This window comes from Wolffia australiana, chromosome 2 (assembly GCF_029677425.1).
Source record: "Wolffia australiana isolate 7733 chromosome 2, ASM2967742v1".
Taxonomy (NCBI): Eukaryota; Viridiplantae; Streptophyta; class Magnoliopsida; order Alismatales; family Araceae; genus Wolffia; species Wolffia australiana.
This window is the reverse complement of record NC_135836.1, coordinates 3,761,030-3,782,773: the sequence shown is the minus strand read 5'-3', so window position 1 is coordinate 3,782,773 and position 21,744 is coordinate 3,761,030. Positions and strand designations below refer to the sequence as shown.

At 35.4% G+C, this 21,744-nt stretch overlaps 1 protein-coding gene and 1 long non-coding RNA gene across 2 annotated transcripts; one reads left to right on the top strand and one right to left on the bottom strand.

The window, feature by feature from the left end:
- Positions 1-7,425: 7,425 nt before the first annotated feature.
- LOC144716552 (heavy metal-associated isoprenylated plant protein 39-like) lies at positions 7,426-8,991 on the bottom strand. The gene is made up of 3 exons (XM_078591697.1): positions 8,808-8,991; positions 8,503-8,578; positions 7,426-7,996 (listed from the first exon to the last, which is right to left on the bottom strand). The coding sequence occupies exons 1-3, from the start codon at positions 8,817-8,819 to the stop codon at positions 7,632-7,634; spliced, it is 453 nt and encodes a 150-aa protein (XP_078447823.1). The 5' UTR covers positions 8,820-8,991; the 3' UTR covers positions 7,426-7,631.
- A 110-nt stretch (positions 8,992-9,101) lies between these two features.
- LOC144716553 (uncharacterized) lies at positions 9,102-12,513 on the top strand. Its single transcript, XR_013584929.1, has 3 exons — positions 9,102-9,930; positions 11,815-11,878; positions 12,306-12,513. It is a non-coding gene; the product is annotated as an uncharacterized LOC144716553 (long non-coding RNA).
- The last annotated feature ends 9,231 nt before the right edge of the window (positions 12,514-21,744 follow it).

Here is a 21,744-nt window from a genome sequence, read left to right as displayed (position 1 = left end):
GGCATCACCCTCCTGCTATGAATTGCCAATTGACACTGCCATATGTTCTTTTGCCACTGGAAGGGGCCACGAACTGCGTCAGGAATCTTTCTGCATGGTTAGATAGCTCTACAACCTCCATAGCAGATCTCGTGTGCACTATCTGGCGTCCTTGCTGATCTAAAAGTTTGCATGGTTCAATTCCGGTCAACCGTTGTCACTGCATAGCTACTTCTCTCATTGCACTCCTTGTCAGGTTAATCGCGCCAACCAGAAACTAGCAAGATATCTCACGTTGTTGCCTCACCGCAGCACCCCTCGCTGGGTCTATTGCACCACCACCTGGACTCACACCCCAACCTTCGTTCCACTCTAAACTCCTGGCCATTAGTCAGACTACTGGACGGTTGTGTTGCTGCTCGTCTCTGGCTGCGCCACCCCACCATAATACCTCACCTATCGAGTATTGCTGTTTGCTTGAGCTGCCTTGCCGCCACCCTTTATTCTCTTTCCTCCTTTTCTCTCCGACACCTTGCTCCAATGCGCAACTCCGCCGCTTATCGAGCCATACCGTGCTACCTTCCGACACGCGTCCACCGTGCCTGCCCATGTAGATCCTTGCACCGATGAAGACGCTGATGACGAATGCCATGACCAACGAGGTAGCCATTTCCCTTGCTCGCTAGTTATATTACATCTCACAGTATATTTTCGGCAAACTCCACCGCGCTCAGGTAAGAATAGGTGAAAGAATATATTGAGAAAACTTTGTCATGAGTGAATTCCTTGGTACAGGTCGAGCCCGTCCATTACGTGCGAGCATCAATAGAATTATTCTGTTTGACACCGAAGTCTCCGTTGTCACTCCAACGAGGGTCAGAAGGTCACCGTCACCGTCATCGGTCCTCCACTCGGATCTCAGAACTTGGCAAATCTTCACTAGTCGGAGCCTGGATGTACATCCACCTAGGGTTCGCGTCATCACGTAGTTACGTCCCCTTAGGGAATTATCCTTCGGGTGATGTCAGTGATGACGTCCAACATCCTCTAGGTATTTGAGCATTGTCTGGATAACCGATCAGACGATGTTCTTGATGACATCAGGCATCATCTTGGTATCAGAACAACGTCTCAATACCCGACCGGATGACGTTCTTAAAGACATCCGACATCATAGAGAATGTGCAAAGTTTGGAAGCCAGATTTCTTTACTTTAAATTTCGAATCACCATGCACCAAAAAACACAATTCCAAATCCTTTGGACTTATGATGTTTGCACCAAATATCCTCTTGAAAAAATCTTGAAAATTGCTTCAGGGAGTGAAAGATATCTCTAGCTCTTGGATGCATATTTCAAAGAGCAGAAAGAAGGGAAGTTTCAAATTAAGGCTCAAAATTTTATATGTAGACTTAGAAATCCAAAAGGGCACACTGGTAATTTATCACGATTCCAATAGTCATATTTATTTATTAGGAAAGAATAATTATCTGAATTCCTATTTTTATATTTTTCTATAAGTTCAAATTACTTTTTGAATGTTAAGAATAAAAATAGCCTTTATGCCAACACCCTCATTTTTAAAAAATATGGAAAGTTTAGTTATATTTGATAAATCATTTCAGTCAAGATATCAACATTCTCTACCTATATAATATCTTCCTCTATTTAATCTGATGTAGGACAACTAGATGAACGGGTGCTGACGACTAAGGATACGGGATTGACGATGATGGATGCGGGACGTCGGAATGGTTTTGGAATGGGAGGGATAATTCTGACCGCAAATCCACACGATCGATTTCGGAAAATTAAATCCGATGAAATAATGGTGGTGCAGCCTCTTTCCTCATCGAGGGTGGGAGTACTGTCTTCAACCACCAGGACAATCCAAAACTCCAAATTCACGTTCACGGGAACACTCACGAAAAGACCTAATCCACTAGTTGAGGAAAAATTCCAAGAAGTTCAAAACTAATCCGACGGCGGTGGAAGAATTCTAGTCGAATACTTGACGAAGAACACACGACACCAAAGAGTTCAGGCGTACCTCGCCAGCGGAGTGCATGTTGAGGCTGCGGGGAATTCTGGTCGTAACGTGGCTCGGCGACCCGGGCGTTTTATGGCCCCACTTGGATGATAACTCGGCAATTCCAGGCGTTGAGTGGCCCTGACGAGGGAACAAACAGTGAAAGTGACAGATGAGCAGTGAACATGGCTGGCGCGGGCAGTCTAAGTGCGGGCGTCCGGCGGCAACCTACGCGACTGATGCTGGCGGGGGCGGCCGACTAGGTTGTCCGCGCGGGCAACTCAGGTACCTGCGTGGGCGGCCGGAGTGGTGGCCTGCGCGGGTGGCCAAGGCAAAGGAGGCTGGGGTAAGCGGCCTGCGCTGGCGTCTCCGGGCGTTGTCGGGCGTAGGCGTGCACGGGCGCCGGCGATTGCTAGCGTGCGTGGGCGGCGGCGGGCGCTGGCGTGCGCAGGCACTGGTGGACCGGCGATCGGCGGGCGTCGATGGGTGTGTGTGCTGGCGGTGCAGGCGTTGGCAAACCGGTGGCCGAAGGGCGTGCGGATGGCAGGGAGAGAGATTTCCGTCGATGGCGGTGGCGCAGAGACGAAGATTCAGCAGGGCTAGAATTGGGGCAAGTCTTCAAAGAAGAAGAAAATCAATTCTAGAAAATAACTTGCCTAAAAGTTTCTTACAGCTTTGGCCTTCATATAGGCCTTGGAGGAAGACAAAATATGGGAAAGGACATAAAAATAAAACGCGGGAGACGTGTAATCATGTCATGTCAATGGACAATTCTGGATCTGTCGTTGACGACATGTCATGACACGAAACGTCTTGATGCTCCCAAATACACTAACGACATGTCATGACACGGATCTGTCGTTAACTACAACACGTAACTTCTATGCTCCCAAATACACTAACTACGCTCCCAAATACACTGACTACGCTCCCAAAAACACTAACTACAACACGGGACTTTGTTCACGTAAATGAAATTTGTATTTACTCTTTAATTCAGTTAACGCAATTTTATTATTATTTTTATGAAATACATCACGTAATTCTGTTAGCTTAAAATAAAAATTGTTTTCACTTCTTAATTCAATTAAGAATTATTTATTACTATTTTTTATTGTTTCTGATAATTACAACACGTTAGTTAATATTTTTGTTACCTACATCTATGCTCCCAAATACACTAACTACAACACAGGACTTTGTTCACGTAAATGAAATTTGTATTTACTCTTTAATTCAGTTACCACAAATTTATTATTATTTTTATTAGCTACAACCCGTAATTCTGTTAGCTTAAAATAACAATTGTTTTTACTTCTTAATTCAATTAACAAATATTTATTAATATTTTTATTAAGTACATCACGTAATTCTGTTTACTTAAAATAAAAATTGTTCTTACTTCTTAATTCAATTAAAACAATTTTCATAATATTTTTTACTGTTTCTGTTCAGTACAACACGTTAATAAATATTTCTGTTAACTACATCCACACTCCTTAATACACTAACTACAACACGTGACTTACTTCTCTTAAAGTGAAAACTCCATTAATTTATTACTTCCACTAACTAAATATCAAATGCCATGAATTTTTCCAAGATAACATTAAAATTCTTAGTATTTTTATTAACTGCAACCCGTAATTCTGTTAGCTTAAAATAAAAACTGTTTTTACTTCTTCATTCAATTAACAAATATTTATTAATATTTTTATTAAGTACATCACGTAATTCTGTTTACTTAAAATAAAAATTGTTCTTACTTCTTAATTCAATTAAAACAATTTAATAATATTTTTTACTGTTTCTGTTCAGTACAACACGTTAATAAATATTTCTGTTAACTACATCCACACTCCTTAATACACTAACTACAACACGTGACTTACTTCTCTTAAAGTGAAAACTCCAATAATTTATTAATTCCACTAACTAAATATCAAAAGCCATGAATTTTTCCAAGATAACATTAAAATTCATAATATTTTTATTAATTGCAACCCTTAATTCTGTTAGCATAAAATAAAAATTGTTTTTACATCTTAATTCAATTAACAAATATTTATTAATGTTTTTATTAAGTACATCACGTAATTCTGTTTACTTAAAATAAAAATTGTTCTTACTTCTTAATTCAATTAAAACAATTTAATAATATTTTTTACTGTTTCTGTTCAGTACAACACGTTAATAAATATTTCTGTTAACTACATCCACACTCCTTAATACACTAACTACAACACGTGACTTACTTCTCTTAAAGTGAAAACTCCAATAATTTATTAATTCCACTAACTCAATATCAAATGCCATGAATTTTCCCAAGATAACATTAAAATTCTTAGTATTTTTATTAACTGCAACCCGTAATTCTGTTAGCTTAAAATAAAACAATTGTTTTTACATCTTAATTCAATTAAAAAATATTTATTAATATTTTTATTAAATACATCACGTAATTCTAGTTACTTAAAATAAAAATTGTTCTTACTTCTTAATTCAATTAAAACAATTTAATAATATTTTTTATTGTTCCTGTTCAGTAATACACGTTAATAAATATTTCTGTTAACTACATCCACACTCCTTAATACACTAACTACGACACGTGACTTACTTCTCTTAAAGTGAAAACTCCATTAATTTATTAATTCCACTAACTCAATATCAAATGCCATGAATTTTCCCAAGATAACATTAAAATTCTTAGTATTTTTATTAACTGCAACCCGTAATTCTGTTAGCTTAAAATAAAATTTTTTTTTACATCTTAATTCAATTAACAAATATTTATTAATGTTTTTATTAAGTACATCACGTAATTCTGTTTACTTAAAATAAAAATTGTTCTTACTTCTTAATTCAATTAAAACAATTTAATAATATTTTTTACTGTTCCTGTTCAGTACAACACGTTAATAAATATTTCTGTTAACTACATCCACACTCCTTAATACACTAACTACGACACGTGACTTACTTCTCTTAAAGTGAAAACTCCATTAATTTATTAATTCTACTAACTCAATATCAAATCCCATGAATTTTCCCAAGATAACATTAAAATTCTTAGTATTTTTATTAACTGCAACCCGTAATTCTGTTAGCTTAAAATAAAAATTGTTTTTACATCTTAATTCAATTAACAAATATTTATTAATGTTTTATTAAGTACATCACGTAATTCTGTTTACTTAAAATAAAAATTGTTCTTACTTCTTAATTCAATTAAAACAATTTATTAATATTTTTTACTGTTTCTGTTCAGTACAACACGTTAATAAATATTTCTGTTAACTACATCCACACTCCTTAATACACTAACTACAATACATGAGTTTGTTCACGTAAATGAAAATTGTATTTACTTTTTGATTCAATTAATACAATATTATTATTATTTCTATTAATTACAAACACACTCCTTAAGGTCATTTTGAAATGTTAGCATCGTTATTAATGGGCCACGGGACGGCTTAAATGCGTTTCAATTAAAAAGTGGGCCGCCCGTACTTATACTCTCCCGGAATTTAAAATTTTCCGGTATGGGATAGCAAAAACTGTACAAACAATTCGCCGGATATCGATTTTCGATATCCGGATATCGAAAACCGATATCCGGATATCGAAAACCGATATCCGGTATCCGAGATCTGCCACGTCCCTACCCCGCCGATATCCGATATCGATATCCGTCCACCACCTGAGGGACGGATATTGGCCGATATCCGATATCCGAGATCCTATACCGTCCCTCTTTAGTCCGGATATCGGATATCGGTTGTCCGATATCGGATATCGGGACGGGCGAACCCTAGTAGTGATGTTGAGGTTTTGTCGTGACTTTCTTGTGATAAAAATATTTACACTAATATATAGAGAGCAACACTCTCATATTAAAGATAAAATATTTTTTTCTAGATGCAGATGATAAATATTGTCTTATTAATGTAAGTAAATGTCGATATGCTTCATTGCAGTATCCAGTACAAGAGAAATCATGATATTATGTAAGCCCTCGACTTTATAAGTAGTTAACTACATGAGAAAACCATGGAGTTTTGTTTGAGACAAAAAAGAGGTCTTCATTTTAGAACACATCACTGATATCTTACATCTTCCATTTTTAATTTATAAGTTTAAATCTGCCTCTGATTCCTCAGTATCCAGACAATCCTCAAACTCCTACTATAATTCTTAAAAACTAAATACCAATCAAGTTTTTCGTTTTTTATTTATTTATAATATAGTGAAGAACACACTTAAAATAAAAAAGGGTTAATAAAAACGATGATTTTTTCCTTTTATTTAAGATTATTTTTTCCTAGAACGAGACCATATTTTGCCATTACTCCAGGGACATCTCTACATAGGTGTCTTCGGACATGATAATATATTTTTCATCAAACAGAAGTCCATGACCTGATAAATGAATTCAAGGGGAAGTCATACATTAAAACAGCATAACTATCAACCAATATGAAACAGCCAGTTTGCCCAGCTCGTAGTTCAAACGAACATTTATAGAGGATGAATACAAACTAACTGGCCTATAACGGCCAAATCAGATTAGGCATCACTATAAATACCACAGACAACTAAGTATTACATTTTGTAGATTGCAATCAAGAATACCAGCTCATTAACTATAATGACCTCTTATTCTCTCCATTTCTGGATTCATTACACGAAAATTCCTCCTCCGCTAGTTATTTTAAATCTTGGGTTCTTATTTTCCAGGGAAATCTGTGTACATAAGCATATGAGTGAAATAATAGTTATATGAGAATGACAGATAAGCATTATGCAGCCACTGAGACCACATATTTGTCTTCCCCACCAAACGCCGAGTTCATTACAACAGATATGAAGGCTCTTAAATCTTGTCCACTTCTAGAGTTTGCGAGCGCAGACGAGAAACTCTGTTCCTTAGATCAAATAAATGGATTTAACTACTTTAATTTCAACGAAAAAAAAATTATTATCCCAGTGAATCATTAAAGGAGAAATGTCATCTTCTGTAACAACATTGACTTTGGGAATATACCCAGAGAATGATGGCATTCTCTTTATTCGCGTAACTCTCTCTGAACAAATAATAACAACACGAAATAAGAAACTACGGATCTCATTTCGAGATGAAGACGAATTTAAGACATTAAATGCCTTAGTTAACGATGCAAAGACATCGTAACTGTAACAAAATAAAGAGATATAGTGAGAGACAGAGAGATGTCCAGATACTGCACAATATTGTAGTTTATTGCCCAAAACTTTGTATTATACAATTCATGATACACAACTGAGATAAGAACGTTTATGTTTGATCCTTCAACTATTTTTTAATCCGGGCCGCTAGATCTGATCCAAAATCTATATTAAATCCCGACCACCATATTCAATCTGATTCCTGTGTAAATAAAATAGTGAATTTATCTCTGGTTAAATTTCATGACTGTAATAACAACCACTAGATAACCAAGAAATCTCGGCCCAGAGTAAACTGCTTCCCGTGTATCAAGAATCAAAAAAACTTTACAGGCCGTTTAACCTAAAAAGAATCTCAGATTAATTTCCTGGGGCTCCTCCATTTATCTGAGTTGGCCCCTGCACTGCAGTTCCTAGGAGATAACGCAGGCGTTGGGGTCCTCCTCTCTACTGTAAACAGCGTAGGTTGTGGTCATGTAGGGATTCTGGGCCTTGTAGAGCTTCACAAGCTCTGCTATCTGTTCATTTGTGTCCTTCTTGTGCTCCTCTTTCTTGGGCTCCTCCTTGGGCTGCTCTTTTTTGGGAGCCTCCTTCTTAGGCTCCTCTTTCTTGGGCTCTGGTTTTTTTGGCTCCTCCTTTTTGGGCTCTTCCTTAGGGCCTACATTGACGATCTGCGCATGCCAGTGTTTCCTTAGTTTCTCAACCACCTTCACAGGGTCAACCAGTCCAATCACAGTCATCTTCTTCTCCTTCAGGTCCATGGACATAAAACTAATCCCTGGAGAAGAAAAAGAAGAAGACAATCAGAAAAAATAATCTGGAGTAGCAAAACTTGTCGATTGTTTTCCTTTTTTATTAGTTGGCTTGTTCTATTTCTTCTTTCTATTTTATTTTCTGGTCATTTTTTTCATCATCTTGTCCCTTCGTATAAATGTTACTAATCCCTGGAGCAGAGGAAGAATAAGACGACAATCAGAAAGAACAGTCTGGAGAAGCGAGAAGCTATGGATGATGTTCTCATGTTCTGGTCCTTCATTATCATCTACATGGAACTAATCCCAAGAGGAGAAGAAGAATTAGCCAATAATCAGAAACAGAGGTCTGTAATTTCTTATATATTAATATACTTTCTCTTTTTTAAACTCTCGGTCATTGATTTTTCTAAAGGTTGGGAGAGTTCTAGTTGCGGGTGTGTCATAAATAATTAACATCATTTATTATTATTTAATCTCGGAATGATCTGGAAGAAGTAAAAAAAACGAAGAGAAAGAAGTTTGGGGGTACCTATGAGGGAGGCCACAGCCTTCATCGCCTTCCGCTTATCCTTGTCATCGGCGACGTCTACCCTTACAATGACTTTCTGTAATAGGAACGAGACTCCCCGTAAGTCGAAGCAATACAGGCAATATTTCCTCAAATTGTGATTCAATTACGTAATAACATTTGAAATCAGCGCGGAAGCATGTAGTAACATCGATAGTTTCACGATTAACATGAATAATTCGTGGGTTTGGGGGAAATCCCACCAAATTAATCATGGATGGAATTATTCTTTCAATCGAGCCCAGAAATAAACAAGCAAAACGCACCTTCTCAGCCATATGCGTCGAGCTTACGATGATGGACCCGCTACTAGGAGGTTCCTTTGTTGCGTATGAGAAGGAAAACGCAAGAGCGAGAATAGAAGGTAGAAATGGAGAGAGAGAGAGAGAGAGAGAGAGAGAGAGAGAGAGAGAGATCAGGAGAAAGAGATTTGAGTTGTCGGCCGTGGAAGTTCAGAGAAGGGACGACTGGTTATATATGACCGAATGGTCTAACATAGTCATTCTTGGCGTGCACCCGGTCGTGGGTCTGAGCGGCTACAAGCGCGTTGAAACAATCGGGAAGAACCGTGAAAGCAGGTATTACTCTCTCCCTCTCTCTCTATGCTAATCTCTCTCTATCCCAGTCTTTGTCTCTTTGTCTCACTCTATCGCAGTCTCTCTCTCTCTCTTCTATTCTACTTTCTCTCTCTCTCTCTCTATATCCTATTCTCTCTATCTTTTATTCTAGTATCTCTCTCTATCGTTTATTCTAGTCTCTCTTAGTCTTTTTCTATCGTTTATTCTAGTCTCTCTCAGTCTTTTTCTATCGTTTATTCTAGTCTCTCTCTCTGTATCGTTAATTCTAGTCTCTCTCTCTATCGTTCATTCTAGTCTCTCTCTCTTTATCTTTTATTCTAGTCTATCTCTATCGTTTATTCTAGTCTCTCTCTCTTTATCTATTATTCTAATCTCTCTCTCCCTCACTCTATCCACCCATCTCTCTCTCGATCTCACCGTCTTACTCTTTCCATATATCTCTCTCTCTTTCTGTATCTACCAACTTCTCTTTCTTTCTCTCGTACACACACTCTATATCCACCTATCTCTCCATCTTTTTATGTACGTCTCTCTCCATCTTTTTACTCTCTCTCTCTCTCTCGATCAATATATCTGACGCACTATGCCCATCTACCGACCTTTGTCTCCATCCATTTACGTACCGACTTATCTATCTCTCTCTCTCACTGTCCATTTATCTATCTTTTCCACCTCCACTCTCTCTCTCTCTCTCTCTCTCTCTCTCTCTCTCTATCTCTATTCGTTGATAATGAGTATTCGATACAGCCCCCAGTCCGGTCCAGAATACGTGCTGCTTCGATTGGTCGCCGCCGGCTTGCGCTACGCTGTTGTACGGATTTTCTGACTCTCTCTCTCTCCCTCTCTTTCTCGCTCTCTCGCTCTTTCTATCGCTCTCTCTCTCTCGCTCTTTCTCTAGCGCTCTCTCTCTCTCTCTCTCTCTCTCTCTCTCTCTCTCTCTCTCTCTCTCTCTCTCTCTCGCTCTCTCTCTCTCTCGCTCTCTCTCTTTTAGGCTTCGGGGATTCGGACAGATCGGATCGGGCATTCGAACGATCGAATCCGAACACCGATCTGCCCCGGTCAAATTCGATCCGAACCCGATCTAAGCATCTGTTCGGATCGGATTGTTCGAACAAGGTGGCTGTTCGGATCGAATGTTCGAATCCGGCGGCACCAGCTGCGCCCAGCGCCACTCAGCGATCATTCAGCTGCCGCTAGCGGCCCCCAGCGCCGGCGAGTGGCCGCCAACGCCGGCAAGCGGCCAACACTTGCAATTGTCAGATCAGAGAGTGTCGCTGGCGCCGATGGCCATTTGTTCGAAATTGTCCGAACTTGTTCGAACAAGGTCGAACAAATGGCAATCGAACAGGAACAACCCAATTTGTTCGTTCGAAACTTTCGATCGAACACGAACAAAGGGTTTGTTCGATCCAAAGATTCGAACAAATGGTTCGAATCGGCTTGTGTTCGTTCGAATCTATTAATCAAGATTCGAACAATCCGATCCGATCCCCGATGCCTACTCTCTTTCTTTCTCTCTCTCTCTCTCACACACATTTCTCCTCTCTCTGTCTCTCATATTTCTCCTTCTCACTCTGTCCCGCATATTTTACCTCTGTCTCTGTCATATTTCTCCTTCTCTCTCTATCTCTCTTTCTCTCCCTCTCTCCCTCTCTCTCTATTTCACATATTTCTCCCTCTCTTTCTCTCCTTGTGTCCTTATCTCTCATATTTGTCCCCCTCTCTCCCTCTCTCTCTCTCTATCTCTCATATTTCTCCCTCTCTCCCTCTCTCTATATCTCTCATATTTCTTTCTCTCTCTCTATGTCCATCTCATTTCTTCTCTCTCTCTTGTCCCTCTCATTTCCTCTCTCTCTCTATGTCCCTCTTATTTCTTCTCTCTCTATGTCCCTCTTATTTCTTCTCTCTCTCTATGTCCCTCTCATTTCTTCTTCTTTTTCTTCTTCTTCTCCTCTCTCTCTCTCTCCCTCTCTCTCTCTCTCTCTCTCTCTCTGTCTCTGTCTCTCTCTCTCTCTCTCTCTCTCTCTCTCTCTCTCTCTCTCTCTCTCTCTCTCTCTCTCTCTCTCTCTCTCTCTCTCTCTCTCTCTCTCTCTCTCTCTCTCTCTCTCTCTATATATATATATATATATTAATTGCAACCGATATCTAGTGGCGGGTCAAGCCTGCGTTTACTCAACCGATATCTAGTGACATGTGCTTGAGGCTTAAACGCTCGCTGTTTATTTATCTGTCGATGTCAAACAAGAGGAAGCTTCTTTCCTCCACAATTTTGTTGACTGTTTATTATCGGCAAGCAGAGGTAATTCCCAGGAAAGTGTAACCCGTCTCTTTCTTTGAATCTGGTCCCGGATTTCGATGTTGACTTCATAGGCCACCTCTAGAGCCCACTCTTTTGGAAACTGATTGAAACATTGACCAAAACCGAGGGAAAAGAGAGATAATAAAGAACCCATCTCTTTCTTTTCAATGTAAGACCTTAGAAGAGTTCTATGTTTCAAAATAGCCTTGAATATTAAGGAAATTTTGATAAACGCTGCCCTGTGAACTCCTGGCATATGTCACTAAACATGTTTTTTTTTGTAACTTAACAGCTGATGAAACTGTTTTGTTCAGCTTTCGGAGAAAACTATCCTTTTACAGAGTCTCTTTCTCACTCACAACTTTGTTTCGGTATAATGCTCTTCTTTTATTGCAGGCCCTCAGTAGCCGAATAGATCACTGGGTTCTCTTATTTCCAACGCAGCTGTAATTGGGGGCTGGTAAGTTATTGAGTGGGACCTATTTTTAGAACAATGTAAGACCAGACCCTTTCCCTCTACTTTTTATTGTCACTCATAAAGTGATAACGACATAGCAAAAACGGCAATAAGTCCTTGGGACATTGATATAGATCTAGTAGGATGTTTACTTGTATATGTGAGTACCAGTTTCCTCCTGAAGGGATATTAAGAGCATGAATTTATATGGATACAAGCATATATGAATACACTTATTCATCATGTCATCTCCTATTCATTAGATAGTATGTTCAATGAATGTTGCCATTTTCATTTATTCATTGAGCATATAGTTACACAAATGTTGTGGTAGCTGTCTTAGGGATTTTATAATCCAAGTATGATTCACGTTGTGTGCCCAATGACTTGAACAGTTATATAATTTATATTTAATGAGTCAATATATTAGGTACTCGTGCAAGGGGTGTGAATCAGCCAAAGATGAAACGGATGGCTCAAGTGGAAAAGAGTTTAAGATATTTTGGGTGGCCCAAGATAGTGGGCCTTACAATCGCACATGGACTGCTTCTATGTTCAAGCCCTACAATATATTGATGTACACTTTCTTTCTATATTGTGCATTGGTACAATTCGTGGTGATTTTCTTCTCTTAGTTCTATGGGCACTGATAACTAACCCCACTTGAAGTAGAGCAGTTATTTTACAAACTATTTCAAGGGTTGTAGATGTGTAATATATGTAAATTTTTGGCGCCTTTGAAAGCCCTTTGAGAACCCAAATTATCATTAGGAGAAATATAAGGGGCTTGCATGTAGGACTAGTATGGCAAACGGAGCACATATGTCAGATGACTTGGTCCGGTTGATGACATATTTCTTGTAAGAATCAGGGGCCCCTTGATTTGAAAAAATTTGGAGCACCTGTAAGCCTCAGGAATTGTTTCATCCGAACGGTTATGAACATTTGTCAAGAACCTCGTAAAATGTGCTGCCAAAGCGCCCTCCTGCATGTACAGAACTGGTAAATATAGACTCAGAGAAATCGAGTGAATAAATAAAAAAAGTATTAAAAATCATCAAAAATTCTTTGAATGTATCAGCGTGGTTTAGATATTAAAACTTCATTATATTAACATTTGTTTCCCCCCTATTTATCATCTTTCAGCTGGTTGCGTAAGACTTGGGTTATCTTAGTTAAACCTCTCTACATGATTTCCGTTTGAAGAAAGTTTTCTTTCGGTTGATTTTTCAGTTCATTGAGGCTTGAGCGAGTGGCATATAATAAACCGTCTAGGAGTATAAGCTCTAACCATGAAACTCTAGAGTGTTATGTCTGAGAAAAATTACATTCATGTTTATAATGATTAATCAGCGTTCTGAAATCCAGCGTTGATAGAATCAGTTCCCAGTCTAATACTTATATCCCAATCAACCTCCACAATATTTAAATGTCACGTTGTGCCCCTCTTATTATATTATGATTATTATATTCTAACTTATTATTCCAAGTCCAAGTAATCTAAAATTCATACTTCCATGGGTCAAATTCTAACTGACTATATTTTGAATATTTAAGTTATTATTTGTATTTATGATAATATATTCAGATATATCATTAACTATTCGTTAAATACCTTATTAAACCATATTATAAATTCTTCAACTGTGTCATTTATTTTCCTTCTTTTAAAGAGTCTCATTGGATAATTTTTTTTTTGCTTTTTACTTCTTTCTGCATCATGAGTCACTTATTTCCTTAAGTTACAAATGCACCATGGATGGAGAATGAAAAAAGATGTATAAGACAGATCTGCATGAACATTAAAATTTTGTTGGGTGTTTCTTGAATTTAAATTAATACATATAGAAGTGTGATAAATGATGCAATAAAAAAATTAAAATTTTATATCAAATATGTGGCATATTTTTCACGTCAGCACATCATTTATTAATATCATATTAATTGCTTTATATTATGTTTATTGTCTTATTTTTTAATATATTACCTGTGCATAAATAAATTATGCCTCCCACTATTATGTTGTTAATTATTATGTAATCCATATTCAATGAACTTGTAATATTATTTTCTAAGATTGTGTTTCAAAGAATATTTATCCTTTAACAATAATAATATGCATCATGATATTCAATAATAATATTTTTTGTTATTATTTTATTTTAGTTGATTAACTCATTTAAAAATAATCGACCGCCACAATGGGATAAAATTAACTCTGATTTGGCAGTACATTTGACACATTTTGTTTTTGAATTTTTATTTTTAAAATCAATCATATGCCCAGTGATTATTATTGAACATTGTTTCCAAATAGCTGAACTGTATGTGTAATGATATGGTACAAAAAAAGTGTTCAAGTAACATTTGAAATTGAATCACAAGAAGAGAGATAAAAGATTATGTCCAAATACTATTTTACCAATCTTAATTCAAGCTTATTCATATCTAGCTAAGAGACAAATAAAAATAATTGTCTTATTTTTCTGAGGGTAGAAATATGTCTGTCCATTATACCATTTAAATTGGTCTAGGAAACTGCATTTTTTTTAAGTGGGAAGCCTGGAGGAAGCTCAATAGAGACAAATTCAAATATACTTTCCATATTTATTTATGATTTCATAATATTTATTTATGTATATTTAACCTAACACCAAGAACAAGTATATTTGAAAGAAATTGAGGATACAAAACTAAAAAAATGTAACTTAATATAAAACCATGGATTTATTAATTCCATAAATTGGTTAAGTTATCATTATATTAAATGATGTTATAAAGATATTTAATTATAATATATTGAGGAGAAATTAGACTTTTGTCTTAGCCTAATTTAACTCCTCAGTAGAGTTGCAATGTTTGTAAATTTATTATTCAAAAATATGGTCTCAGATATTGTAATTTTTAGTATTATCATTTAGAAATGGCTCATTTTGAAATAAAAATCTATATTTTAGCTTTGATAATAAGTTTATTATATTTTATAGACAAATTTAAAGTCACTTTTGGAAAGCAGTCTACCTGAATGAGAAGCTGTAGGATATATTAATGTTTTTAAGTAATATCACTTTGCCAGAGTGAGAAGGTATTATTAATTTTTTTACCTAAATTTGGAGCTACTTTTGAATACCTAAATTTAACTCAATTGACATTAAAAGTTCAAAATGAGATACAGCAAGGTTGATATGTATTAATCAATTTTTTATTTATATGGGAGACTTGAAAAATAATTTTATGCTATATGGATTTTACTCCAGATATGTATACTTTCGTATAAGTTTTGTTTTTAAAATTGAATTTTCTCTTTAACTATTAAATTACTTCCATGGGTACTATGCATTTTTCTCTTTAAAATGTTTACCTTCAGAGTACCCTGACATAACTTTATCAAATATATTATTAATAAAACTTTATTTATGAGATAAAATGTTAAATCTACAAATGCCTCCATGTGCTTAAAATTACAATATTTAAAAAATATGATATCGGAGCACCATATTTTGACCCTTTTGTTTCACATTCAAACTTTTTATGAATAAAGGGATCTGTATGGTTTATATATTGAACCATAGTAAGTTGTCCCTGTATTATCCTCCCATGGTCATGAGACATGGTATATTGAAGCATTCATGATCGTTCGAAAATGAGAGAGGTGTGTCATCAATATTGGGCTTCACTGAGCACTCAATCACATCACACATGAAGTACAGTGATGTTTGGATGCTACGAAGTATCATTATTATGATACAGTATATATGTCACACAATTAAAAAGCGTGCATCACCATTCAATATAGCATTAGTTCTAATTGCCTAAATGACATTACTTTTCTTCTTTAGAATAGTTACATTAATCTTAGGGCACCCGAATCAGATATTTTTCTTCAACATTAATACATCTTCATAGAGACTAAGAATATCTAAATTACACCGCTTGGGTCTAAGATTGCGGAGTCAAAAATTTAAGAGATGACTTCCTTATTTGCGGCAAGAACTTCTCATAGATTATAGTAGAAATATATATTTTTCATGCATGATTAAGTTTGTTCCATTGGCCTGTACTGTGTTGGCCCGAGTGATATGCAATTTGAGATAGCAATCAGCTTCCAGTTCATCTTTACAACTATAGAGCTTGGAATTTTCTTATGATCTTGATAGTGCCAAGAAACAAAAAAATTCAACTGCTTCAGAATATATTGGTCCAATGTTTGTTTCAATTAAATTTAAATTTTACTTTCCTATCAGTATCCTTATGTGAAATTATCTATAATGATTTTGTGGTATTTTTATTAACTTCAAAATGGTGCAATGCAACTTTTTTCAGCATTAGATGTGTACAGAATCAAAAATTCTACTTCTAATTTATGAAGAACATTTTATGTCATACAAATATTACAGAAGTTTTAGGGTTATTTAATGTTTCTAATATTAATATGTGTTTATTGTTCATAGTAGAATCAGCAGTTAGTTTAGACATTTAGTTTAGTCCTTGGATGTGAATAGAAATGTTATCATCTTTGGTGTCTCTATTTGGATGCTCAAAACTGGTTCATATTCTTTGTAGTGATGGAACCTTTTATAGTCTTATAGGGTTATTTTGGGATGGATATAAACCTAGTTGGGATAATCCTGTCATTTTTAATTTTCTGCGGTGGTTTTATAATATTGCACCAATTAGTATTTGTGTTAAGACATCAAACCAGTACAGGTTATTGAGGTGGCTTTCCTCCATAAAAATGAAAAGGGAAAAAATAGAAGAAATAATGATTATATCTAATTAGTATTTTTTAATATTATCACTTTTGTAAAACATAATATTAAATATACTTAGATTATATTTATACCATGCTGCCATCATTTAGAATGATAATTAAGAAATCTAATTCATAGGATGAAACTAAATGTGATGTAAATATTAAACTCCAAATAAATTAAACAGTAAATTAAATATACACTTTTAACAAGAATGAAACTAAATGTAAGATAAGGGAAGGCGACACCTGATTTTCAACAATTTCCTATATCCACGAATACACCTTACAATTCCCAAAATAATTGTCAAAAAAAGCTCAGAAAAGAGTGTGAGAAACCTCAGAAAAGGGTTGATCCACTCTGTCTTTCTTAATAAACTTCACCACAAATCTCAGTTTTGGTGAATAAATATTGATCCAAACACAGGATTTAAAATGCCAAATTCCCCTGGAATGGTGTAAAATGATGGTTCAGGTCTGAATAGGTAGTTATAGTTCACATCAAACCAAATGTTTAATTTCTCATAACAAAGTCACAATGAAACTTAAAATTTTCAATCATTTTGACTTTGTTGTCCTTTTTTTCGTGTTAAATAACTGGTTCGATGAAATTTTATCGGGGTTATGATACACGGATGTATTGCCAAGGAATCTGAACTAACTAATGAAAACAAAACTGGGTCATAGAAGATCTTACATTTCTGAATGGTGGAGGTATGGAATTTTAGCGCTTAATCAAAACTATTGTATTGCATTTATGGTAAGAGATTTATAAACTAGAAAATAAACTGGTTTCTAATAAAATGCTGATGGATCTATGCTGGATGTCAACTCTGACTGATGTGTCGCCATTGTAGATACCTCAATTAAATCTTCACTATCTAACTTAGAGGAAAATTTTACATGAAGTTGGATACAGAAGAAAGTTATCTCAGCTTTCTCACAAATGCAAAATCATACTTAGACTCGATGAATAGGTATCAAAACATTCCTGAACCTTGGTGTCTATTATCGCGAGTGAACAAAGGGGAGAGAGGTGTTCTTGAGGTGGCAAACCCTTCAAGATTAAACCTAGATGACTTCGTACCTGTGACATAAACTCGACCAATCCAGATCTAGGTTGCTCCTGTCTTCTCTCTCGTTGGCCCTCTCTACTTATCCCAGTAAGCTACTTTTGTGGCCCACTAGTGCGTTACACTTCTCCCATCCCCGCTCAACATTCATATCCTGGAACCCACCACTATTCACTGGCCAACTCCTTGGATCCAATAAGTCGAAATAACTTATATAAATCACAATAAAATCCTGAATATATAATATTCCTTCAAATAATAATCTCTTTCCGAAATAAAATTCTTACAATCCTAAAAATCTGATTTTTTCTTATTAGTGTACAAACATTACATAATATTTTTATTAGTGTATGATTTTTTCATGCACAAACGTTTATTTTTAAATTAAAAATTATATGAATTAAAATAACATATTTATGAATTATTAAAGATTTTATGTATAAAATAAATGATAAAATCATTCATTTTTATTTAAAATAATTAAATAATTCAAGCATCATTCAAAACATATGTTTAGTCATTTTATGTACTTTTTAAAGTAATTTTTAATGTCCAAACATAGATATTGATTAGTATTTGTGCGTTTTCACATGAATATGCTAAATTTCAAAATCTCCACATTAATTCCAGATTCATTGTTATTTGTCTTAAAATTTCAAGGAAATTTGAATTTTGTACTATCAATTTTCACAGAGAGAGAAAATAAAAACTTTCAACATTAGCAAGCGTTAGAGAAATTATAAATTAAAATATAAAGCGAGTCACAGATAAATCTCAGAATTGGATTTAGTATTGTAGAAAATATTCAGAGAGAGATTCAACATACGAAAGGTGTAGACAGTTTTCAGACAGAGATTAAAGAATGACAGAGATTTAGAGAAATTTTTTATTCAAAATGAATTGAGTTGCATAGATATTTTTAGTTCTAATTTAGTATCGGAGACAATTATAATGAAGAGAGATTCAATATATTTAGGATATATATCTCTCAAAAAAACTATATTTGGTAGTGTAGATAAATTTTAGACAGAAACTGAAGAATCACAACAATGGACATTTCATAAAAATATTTATTCAAAAATAAATGAGTTGCAATACTATTTCAGATCCTTACGCCTTATCCTGAGTCTTGTTTTGTTCTCATAAACCTGTTCTTCAAGAGCAGATTTGCAGCTTTTTGGAAGAAATAGAGAGCACCAGATAACTAAATCATGAGCCAGACAAGGTTAAGCAATACATTTGCAGTCCTGAGGCTTCGCCAATTGAGAACACCTAGGAGCCTTTGCCGACTGAGAACACCTTAGTCCTTAGAGGCTTCGCCGATTGAGAACACCTTAATGCGGCTTTGCCAATTGAGAACACCTTAGTGAGGTTTCGCCGATTGTGAACACCTTGAAGGCTTCGCCGATTGAGAACATCTCAAGCTCATTTACTGGGGGTTAAGCAAAACCCTTATTTTTACAACGTCTATAACTAATTCCCTAAATATACCCGAAGTTATATTGACTATATGCAGATGCTTAAAGCACACTTTTTAGGATTCTAATATAGTCATAAAAAGAACAGAAAAGTGAGTAATTCAGAGCCATATACCCCCACATATCATAGGGTATAAAGAACAGGTTTATGAGAACAAAACAAGCCTCATGACAAGGATTTTAGACACAAGGTAATATTAATTGTAAATATGTAAAATATGTAAAATATGTACATTATAAAAGTTAAAATTATAACAAAATTTAAAATTATATTTAAAATAAAATTATAAAAATTAAAACTATAATTAAAAAATAAATTATAAAAGTTAAAATTGTAATTTAAAAAATTATAAAATTTAAAATTATTATTAAAATAAAATGGGCTAGCAAGTCTTGGGTGTGAGGCTTTGCTGATTGAGAAATCCTAAGCTCAGTACTTAGAGGCTTCGCCGAGTGAGAACTCCTCAGCTAAGTCCTTGGAGGCTTCGCCAATTGAGAACACCTTGGAGGCTTCGCCGATTGAGAACACCTTGGAGGCTTCGCCGATTGAGGACACCTTAGTTCTTAGAGGCTTCGCCAATTGAGAACACCTTAGTGAGGCTTCGCCGATTGAGAACACCTCGAGCTCGTTTACTCGGGGTTAAGCAAAAGCCTTGTTTTTACTAGGTCAAGCATCTGCATATAGTCAATATAACTTCGATTCATTTTTACAAGGAAGGTAGGTTTCAGAACCTACAGCTTTCGATTCATCTTCTTCTTTTTTGAATAATTAGACGTTGAACCTACTTCATATGATGGGCTTCTTCTTATCATTCAATGAGCATCTTGTATTTCATAGAAATTGGGGGTGATATAAATATTCCTTACGTATTGTAAAATCCAGGTATTGAAAATACTAAAGCAATAGTACCAGTATGCAAATCCACTATGTTAAGAATCTAGAGCTATCAGGAAGATCGACCTCTTTTGAAGAAAATAGCATAGATAGGGCAAGCTTCGATCATACCATAGAGGTTCAGCATTAAAAATAAACATTACGAAGTCGAATAAAAAACATAAAAGAAGTTATGAAATGATGAACTAATAATAAATTATACTCCTACTCCTACTCCTTTGGTAATATAGCAAGAACACCTAGAGAGAGAAAGCCAAAAAGCTAGAAGGAAATAATGCCAAAATTTTTAATATATTTTTGTTAAAAAATTTAAATTTCAATTTTTTATTTCTAAATGTGGTTATCACACACTGGAATATTCAAATCATTAAAGAAAAAACTTCACTTCACAAATAACCTTTTGAATTATAAAATTCAAATGGTTTAACAAGCTTAAATAAAACTTTTAACTATCTTACTCATAATGTATCATATTATTTATGTTTTCTTTGTAACTTTCCTGAGAAATCAACTAAGATACCTTCCTCGTTATTTAAAACAGGATAACAAATGAAATCTAGATACTCAAAATAATGCAAATAGTCAACCACATAATATCACCAATATTTAATCAATAACATTCACAACAACCATAATGTCATATAAAAAATATACTGATTGTTGGTGATGTTCATGGTGTTATGTTGATTATGTAGTTTATTCATCTGGATCACTCTCTCTTATTATCATTAAATTTGCACCTGAAAAACCCTAATATAATTATATTTCTCCCACTTTTTGAAAATTAGCAAATAGATACTAGATGCTTCCCCTAAATATGAGATCCCTCTCAATATGAGCTTCTTGTTAAGTTGAAATTTAAGCTCTAGTTTATTGTAGTATATTTCCAACTTAGACAATAACTCACGATATTCTGTTCATTTAACTCTGTGGAGCTGCTTATGGTGAGTCTAAGATCGAACACAAGGAGGGGTGGGTTTTGTACCTAGACTAGAAACTTGTCTGCGGAAATGCAAGCTAAACTAAAACATTAATCTTAATTGAGGATTTGGACTACTGAAATTGAACTAGATTTACAAAGACATTGGGATAAAACAATATCGTTCTAACGCTAAAAGAAACTCAAAAACTACTTGATATTTAACTTGAAGATTCGTATTGCTTGGTTCGACACAAAGATCAGACTAGCTTGACTGCCCAGATACCTCTCGCTACCTCTTTGGGGTGCTCCTCTGCTTAGCTCTTTGTTCACGGCTCCACACCTCACGCTTGGAGCTTGGCGAGTTCACAACGTGATCCAGAGCTGGCGAGGAAGGATCTCCGCACGAGGAGGAGCGAGGGCCTTTCTTTTCTCTGCTCTCCTGCCTTCTGCCAATGCCTCCACAAATCCGAACGACCCTCTATCTTCCCTCCTTCCTCCTTTTCTTCTTTCCTTTCCCTCCTTTCTTCTCTTCCCGTCTTCCATCGTTTGATTCTTTTTTTTTCTTCTAACGGCAGCCGTCGGATCTTCTTCCGCCAGCTCGGGCTGCATTCTTTTCCATGCGTTTCTCTGCATAACTGAGAAATTGACTATGTAAGTGCACGCATGATACAATAAAGTAAGATACAAAGAAAATCTGATGCTAAAATGAAGTACCAATCTTTCTATTCTTAAAATTCAAGTTTAATAATTA